Below are 8,824 nucleotides of genomic sequence, written 5' to 3' on the forward strand. Positions count from 1 at the left end.
GGATATTAAGTACAAAGAACATATTTTCTTGCTTGAGCTGTTGGCAGTAACTAATTCTGGACTAGGGTTAAAAAAAGCAAGAAGAAGAGAAATTTGGTTTATGGATCATACTTCAACCTTTCTTGTAGATATCATCCTAGGGAAGCAGGTGTACAAGTTATCGATGTGATTATTAAACTTAGAGGTACAATGTGAAGCTCTTTGGGTGTCATGACCCAAGAACCATAATGTAAACTAACATGGCTCCCAGACTGTAGCTTCTCTGTGTGAACCTAGCAAGGTTATCTTTTATTGTCTCAGTGGTATTTATGATTGCCATATTTATTCTGGTGGTTTACAGTAATTTTAATGACAAAAATTCTATTGCAAAAGAAAATAGAACAAAAATCTCACTATAACACACTTCAATCTAATAGCATAATTTGAAAAATTTTACTGTACTAAACTTCTAGTGCCACAAAATAATTTGGAAACTTTCTCTAACAGGCTTTTACTTTAATAGTGTTTGAAATAATGTTCTTTATTGTAGCTGAGATAAAATGCTTAAATTAATCTTTTATTGGTTTTTTCCCCCATCAATTTCCTAAGAAAACCAACTATTTCAACAAGCAGTGTAAGCACTCAACCGATATTTATGGTAATGAGATGTTTCCTTTAAAGCCCAAAAGGGCACAGAATGAATTAGGATTGTTTTTCTCTACCAATCAAAAGTAGACAATGTCCAAATATCTAATGACTACTGCTTTTTTTTTTTCCCACTCTCCTTTTTGTAGGACTATGCAACAGCCCATGAAGACTTTCAGCAGTCCTTAGAACTGAACAAAAATCAGCCTATAGCTATGCTATACAAAGGTTTAACTTTCTTTCACAGAGGACTTTTGAAGGTGAAAGTGTTGTGTAATATGTGTAAAATATGATTCTGCTTTTAGTGAAATTTGGTTTGGCATATTTTAAAATGATGTGTCAAGTGTCTAATTGGTTTATTTTAGAAGGTAGTTTGAATCAGCATGTTTATTGAGCTCCTACTATTTGCTAGGTGCTTAAGGGAGGTGCAGAAAAGGAGAGGATAAAAGGGTAATAAGATGGAAAAATAATACTTCCCACTTAAAAAGTATACAGTTTACAAAGCTTTTTTCCATATGCAATTTATTATGTACTAAATACACTAAAGAAAGTAATATAAACACAATGCTTTGGAAACATAGACAGAAACGATTCATTTAAACTACAGATTTGAGAAGTTTAAGAGAATAAATGGAGCTTGCTCTAGACCCTGAAGGCTGAGCAGATGAGACTGTAGTTGGAGAAAGGCACTCTTGCCATAGAAGAGGGCACGTGCAGTGACAGGAAGGGTGGAAGGACGGCCAGGTCAGGGAGGGGCACGTAAAGTTCAAGGGAGATGAGACTGGGAGGGTGGTTAAAGGCAGGTTTTTAAAAGTCTGGAGTGCTGTGCTAAGAATTTTGACTTTAATTTGTAGGCCCAGGGTAACTGTCAAATCGAGATTTTGGGAAAATGTATAATTTAGACCAAATCTGCAGTTTAGGAAGTTGATTCTGACAATATGGTGGCTGAAGAGATTGGGAACCGACAGAGACTGATTAGGAGCCACTTGTAGTATTCTGTGTCAGAGATGATAAGACCTGATCCCATGCTTTGAGAGGCAGCAAGAATGAAAGAGAGGAACAGGTTGGGAGACACTTCTGCACTTGGTCAGATTACTCTAACTTGAGGGCTGACTGACTAATGGGAAGAGTTGGTAGAGGAGAGCAGGAAAGGAGTTCTCTAAATTGACTGAAAGGTTGGGGTAGATCTGTAGTCTCCACTCCGTCCCTTTCTTCTGCCCTGGTACTTTATTCAACCTTCTCGAAATAAACGTGTTGAGAACCTACTGTGCAGTAGGATTGTGCCAGCAGCAAGGGGAGCAGGGGCTCTGTGTTTTTTACCTCTGTTTCCTCAGAGCCTCACAATGGCCAGCACATAGTAAGCACTCTAATACAGGATACATCCACACTGACTAATGGAAGACAGAGTGACATGGAGCTAAATGCATTCAGCCTGCATCAGTGGGAGCACGGTGAATCACGAAAGCCTTCACAGGGAAGTTGTACTAACCCAAACTTTGAAGGCTGTGAAGAATTTCAGTAGTACATGGCAGGGAGTCTTTGTGGCTGCATTTGATTCTTGAAAATGGCTGTAAAGATTTTGAGCATCTGAGATAGATATTTAGGGAGTGGGGAAAGGGTTTACCTTTATAAAAGAAGCTGCATGTTGTAAATCCTCAATCTTAAGGACAGTGCCTTTCACAATAGTAGGTGCTCAGTAGATATTAGCAGAATAAATGGATTTCAAGGACAGAGCATTGAATTTGGAACTGGAAGGTCTTTGTTTGAGCTCTAGTTCTGAATCCTTATCAACTGCAGTGCTGAACAAGTTATTTAAATTCTTTTAGCTTCTCCTTCCACATCTGTGAAGTAGAGAAGATTCTACTCTGACTCTTGAAGTTATTGTGAGGATTAAATAATATATGTAAAAAGTACTTTGTAAGATTATAAATATGAATCAGGTGTTAATTATTATCAGTTATTTTAAATGTGAAAATTTAAATTTTCTAGAACCAAAGGAAAAAAATCCCATCCCACTAAAAGCCAAACCGAAAAAACTTTTGCAAACTCTATTTCATACATCTCACATCCTTTTTAGCAAGTAAGTGGGGTTAGTCCTAATAGACACTGTCTCTCTCATGTCAGGGTTCAGACTGGCAGCTGTGGGCGCTGAGAGCAGGTTACTTAAAACATGCTTTGAGCGGCTGCCAGATGAACTTTTCTAGTTTATTTTGTATCTGCCCTCTGTTCCTCTCATCTTCTCTCACAGTCACCTAAAATTAAAAAATTCAAAATTGTAGTGCTATATTCAGTGTCTATCGCTTGACTATCTCATGGAGGAGAAAAAGATTTGAAATACAAAAAATGCCAACCTATTACTGTTGTGTTGTTGCTGCGTGCCATCGAGTTGATTCTGACTCTCAGTGACCTTGTATGACAGAGTAGAATGCCCCATAGGGTTTCCTAGGTTGTAATCTTTCCGGGAGCAGATCATCACGTCTTTTCTCCCGCTGAGAGGCTGGTGGGTTCCAACCGCTGACCTTTCGGTTAGCGGCGGAGAGTTTTAAAAGTAAGCAAATGCAAACAAATGACTTTACCCTTTGTTACTATAAAGTTAGGTTTAGGAGCATGGGCAGGGGTCTTTGAATGATTTGGATATTAGAGTTTTTCAGCAAAGAGCTGTAACAGAGACACAAACTACAAGTTGGACAAGGACTAAAATTCAGCCTGCTTTATTCCAGATACACATGATGAGAACCTAGCAACAGTGCCTTGTTTTGTGAGCATTAAAAGCCCCCGTCAACTAGTCTTACCACATGATTTGGTCCTTTATCCTTTTCACCATGCTCATAAACATGGCATCCGCATGTATAATAGACGGGAACTTTTTCTTTGCCATTTCTGTAGATCTGTCCGAGGAGGTGAGAGTGTTTACATATTGTCTCATTCATCCAACGGCATCCCCACGAAGTAGAAAAGGAGCAGAGGGTGTCCCAGTTACACAGATTGGAAAACTTGAGTCAGTGGTGACATGACTTAATTAAACTGATGAAATTAGTTTAGATATCTCTAATTCTCTTGCTAACTGTAGAGGTAAAGTATTAAACAAACCAATGAGTTGGAGCTATCTTTATATTCTAAAGGTGATCTCTCCAGATTAAATGGGTGATTGATGATTTACTTTATGATACAATAAATTAGAAGTATACTAGACAATATGACATTACAAATTTTGTAACTATCCAAATCAGTAGATATATCTGAAATTCTGAATTTTCTTAGGAAAAACAAAGCAAGTAGAAGTTTATCTGTTGAATTCCATCTGTTTTATTGATCTTGTAAGGCTATTTCAAAAATTGTACATTCTAAGCACCTATTTTTATCAGCTATTTAGAATTGCCTTCACTCTGAGAGTCATCTGAGATTGTTCTCTTCATTATATCAGAAAGCCCCAGAGTGATGGTTACCCATCGACTAGTAAGAAAGATGGTGACTAAATGAGGTGATGATGGCATTTGCTATGCAAATGAATGCAGAGGCAGCTCCTGTACTTAGAGATTGATTCATTCAAACATAGTTTCTTTGTTCCCAATGGCTTTCAGATCTTGATTCTGCTATGTCCCCTCTTTGGCAGAATGAGGTAGAGAACTGTGCAGTGATTAGACAGGAACCCTGAAACCAAAGACTCTAAAAAGCTGAAGAGAAATCAGACTTTGAAGAACTGTGGCGTCCACGCATGCTGTAAGTGGAGTGGGCAGCAGATGCCTACTGGGCATCTCCACAGAGATGTCCACAGACACTCCAGACTTAACACGCCTGATAGAACTCATCGTCTCCCACCTACCTTCCAGCCTGCAGCTCTTCTTTCTCCTGTATCTCCCTCTCTAGGTTAATACTCTTGCCATCTACCTAGTCTCTTCAGCTTAAAAGCTTTCTACTCTCTTCTTCCCCATCCCTCAGACCTAAACCAAATTACATCTTATTTTGCCTTTAAAAATATCCCCTGAATTCAGGGCTTTGAACCACTTTGTTCAGGTTCTAACCCCTGCTGAGAATATGCTTTTCTAACAAGTTCCCAGGTGATGCTAATGCTGCTGGTTAGGGACCAATTCTGAGAACCACTGGTAGAGCAGTGATTCTGAAATTTATTATACATAAGAATCACCAAGGGTCTTGTTGAAATGTAGCTTCTGATTTAGTATATCTGGGGTGGAAGTGCAAATTCTCAGCAGGGGTTCGAACCATAACAAACTAGTTCCAAGCCCTGCCTGAATCTGACCCTTCTTTTCTCTTCTCAGAGACACTATCTCAATTTGAGCTTTCATTATCTCTTTTCTGGACTACCACAGCAACCTCCTAACTGGGATCTGTCTCCATTCTCTTTCCCCTCCAGTCTCTGTGTTCCGTTGCTGCTGATAGTAATTAATCATCTTTGAAAAGTAAATCTCATGAAGTTGCTTACCTGCTTAAAGACTCCTAGTCGTTATTACTTGCAGGGTAAGACCCAGACTGTATAGCATGGCATAGACGGCCCTTCACTATCTGACGCCAGCTTACCACCTTTACCCAGTCTCCTGTCATTGCCCTCTCCTCGCTCCCACCTGTGCACCTGTGCACCTGCCACACCAAATTTTCCACCATTCCCTGAGTGCTCTGTGCCATGGTACAGTCCTGTTTCCCCTGTCTGAAATGCCCTCTTTCTTTAACTAGTAAATTCCTTCTCATTCTCCAAGACCCAACTCAGTTGTTACTTCCTCTATTGAATCTTTTTCTGATACCCCTATACTAAGTTAGTTGTTTCTTTCTCTTTATTCCCAGAGACTTTTGCTCGAATCTCTGTTATAGGTCTAAATTTGTCTTTCAATAACCTGATTACATAACTGGCTTTTTAACTAGACCACTGTGAGTTCCTAGAGGCTAGAGATAATGCCTTGCTCACCCTTATATCCCCTGTACCCCCACTGTCCCTGGCACATAGTGGGTGCTCAATGAATGTTTCTTGAATTAAGAATATAGTTGTATAAATCTAAAAAATCAAGGCTACTAGGGCAATGGCAATACTGGTTTTTAAAATTTCTTAAAACGTTCTTTTCCAAATAGTAGATATTATGTAGGTTTACTTAATAAGTAGGTGGTTTTCCCTATTTTTGCTTTGAAGAGTTTAAATACTGGCCTCTCCTGCCCTGCTGTTGCCTCCAAAGAAAATCAAGATGCAGAGAATGATGGAGTTTTTTATTAAAAAAGGATTATACTATTTTTGCAAAACTATTTGTGTTCCCACTAAGTCATTAAATATTTATTGAGTGCCTACCATGTGCAAGGCAAATAACCTCTGTAGTAGTTTACTCCTATGATCAGGTGTGAAATTCTCTCCCTAGAAGTTTTAAAGCTCTTAGAGATCATAATACGTTGTAGCAGTAACTTTAGTAAGATATATCTTTTCCTTGGGGACTATGGGAAGTGTCTTCATAATTTTGTTTTAGAGTAAATAATGAAGTCTTAATGAAAAGTACATCCACTAATGGTTGAAGTCTAGAATGTTCGTTATTCAGCACAACTGCACATTTTATTAATAGTTTTCACTGACAGATAGATAGTTACGTAGTAGCCAAGTACACCATGTATTTCCTAAGATGACTTCCTAAAGAATAGTGCTTGCAGCAGTTCTCATTCATTAGCCTCAGACCTGATGTTATGCAGACAGAAGCTGCGCCCCAAACCGCCCCAACCTTAAGATTTTTGTTTTATTCTTTTTTTCCTCTATAAATCATGTGAATCCTTCAGATAACCAGTCTAGGAGCTTCTTTGCTTGTTTTAAAAACAGTTTCATTTTGGGTTTGCTCTTTTGTTGGTTCAGTTTTAAATGCTGCTGGTTACGAGCATTTTGAATTAATTATTTCGCACAGCTCTGAGCCTTATTTTCGCTCCACAGGACCTTTACTAACTAAGGAAATGCTATTACTATGAAGGGTACATCATTAGTACTCAAACTTCTGATGAAATACATAGTGAGAAGCTGTTTTCCCATTTTTGAAAGGGAGAAACGTAAGGCTTTGTTATTTTACATAGCAATGCATTGATTTACTGCTGAAATTCAGTCCTGACTCATATTTCATTGTACTTTCTACCTCTTTTTTTCTCAGTCTTCCTATTAAAAAATATGTCAGAGACCATGTATAATATATATTTAAGTCCTTTAGTGATGTAAGTAGAACTCAGTTCTAACGGTTATGCTAATTAAATCATTTTCTATACTCTTTTTACAGGAAGCTATTGAATCCTTCAAAGAGGCTTTGAAGCAGAAAGTTGACTTTATTGATGCGTATAAAAGTCTGGGGCAGGCCTATAGGTAAGTCAGGTATTAGCAGTTGGGGTGGCAGAGAGAGTGAGGAATGGAAAGACAGTATAACCTCACGAATGATAAAACCAGACCCATTGCTGTTGAGTCAATTCTGACTCATAGCGACCCTGCAGGACAGAATAGAACTGCCCCATGGGGTTTCCAAGGAGAGTCTGGTGGATTTGAACTGCCAGCCTTTTAGTTAGCAGCTGTAACTCTTAACCACTACGCCACCAGTGTTTCCTCATGAATGATATCATGAATGATAGTGATATTTAAAAAGAAATTGTGTTTCTTAACCAGAAGAGATGGTCATTCTAAACTGCGTAAGCATTAAATACTAGATGTCTTCTCTGGAATATAGAAAGAAACATGTGTCAGAGGATGTCATATTTATAATATGATCCATATGATAATCTCTGAAACAAGTTCAGTTTGTATATATTGATTTAGAAAATGCTAGTCCTTGAAGAGTTATTATTTGAATAGTGGTATTATAAGCTCTTGGGTTATAGATGCTACTGCTGCTACAGCTTCTTTTTTTTTTATATTTTATTTTTGTTGTTGTTGTGAGGACTATATATAGCAAAACATACACCAATTCAACAGTTTCTACATGTACAATTCTGTCACATTGATTATGTTCTTTGAGTTGTACAATCACTCTCACCCTCTTTTTCCGAGTTGTTCCTCCTCCATTGACATAAACTCACTGCCCCTTAAGGTTCCTATCTAATCTTTCAAGTTGCTCTTGTCAGTTTAATCCCACATAGATAGCTCTTAAAAGAGCATAATGCTCAAGACAGACATTCTTTACTAATTAAGCTAAACTATTGTTTGGTTTTAAGAAGACTTCAGGGGATATTTTTGGTTTAAAGTTTAAAGATTATCTGAGAGCAATAGTTTCAGGGGTTCATCCAGCCTCCATGGCTCCAGAAAATCTGGATTCTATAAGAATTTGAAATTCTGTTCAGCATTTTTACCCTTTTGATTAGGATTCTTTTATAGACTCTCTGATCAAAATGTCTAGTAATGGTGGTCAGGCACCATCCAGTTCTCCTGGTCTGATGGCAGAGGAGGCAGTTGTTCATGGAGGCAGTTAGCCACACATTTCATTTCTTTCTCCTATTCCTGACTCTCCTTCTTCCTCTGTTGCTCCAGGTGAATAGAGACTAATTGTTGTGCCTTGGATGGCCCCTTGCAAGCTTTTAAGATTCTAGACACTGGAAAAGAGTGTGGCAGTTCCTCCAGAAACTAAAACTACCATATGAACTAGGAGGTAGAACAGAAGCACTAAACATGTTATTAGACCAGTTAACTGGGATGTTCCATGAAACCATGACCTTAAACCTCTAAATCAAGGAACCATGTGGTGTTTGGTTGTTCATAAGCAGTCTCAGCAGCTACTCTTTTTTTTTTTTTCTTGTCGTTGTGAATGTATCTATCACACAGCTTTTACCAATTCAACTTTTTACAGCTATACAACTTATTGACAGCAATTACAGTGATCAGCTGTGCAGCCCTACTCTTAATCAGTGTGATTTTTTCATCATCGTACCCTGAAACTCAGTACTTCACAAGCACTAACGTCCCTTTTTCCCCTCCTTCCCACATCTGGTAACCACTAATAAACTTTGGTCTCTATACTTTTGCCTGTTCTTGTCTTTTTATATAAGTGAGGTCATACAATATTTGACTTTTTATGATTGACTTATTTCACTCAGTATAATGTCTTCAAGCTCCATCTATATTGTAGCATGTATCAAAGCTTCATTTCTCCTACTGGCTGAGTAGTATTCCATTGTATGTATGTATCACACTTTGTTTATCCATTCATCTGTTGATGGGCATTTAGGTTGTTTCCACCTTTTGGCTATCGTG

The 8,824-nt window shown here is 38.2% G+C and overlaps 1 protein-coding gene across 1 annotated transcript in view; it reads left to right on the forward strand.

The window, feature by feature from the left end:
* The window catches only part of TTC13 (tetratricopeptide repeat domain 13), a 97,409-nt gene that overhangs the window by 57,133 nt on the left and 31,452 nt on the right, over window positions 1-8,824 (forward strand). The window contains exons 8-9 of the mRNA XM_023728156.1: window positions 774-884; window positions 6,870-6,952. Coding sequence (XP_023583924.1) covers window positions 774-884; window positions 6,870-6,952 — 194 coding nt within the window. The remainder of the gene's footprint in view (window positions 1-773; window positions 885-6,869; window positions 6,953-8,824) is intronic.

The sequence above is a fragment of the Trichechus manatus genome, unplaced genomic scaffold, assembly GCF_000243295.1.
Source record: "Trichechus manatus latirostris isolate Lorelei unplaced genomic scaffold, TriManLat1.0 scaffold00021, whole genome shotgun sequence".
Lineage (NCBI taxonomy): Eukaryota > Metazoa > Chordata > Mammalia > Sirenia > Trichechidae > Trichechus > Trichechus manatus.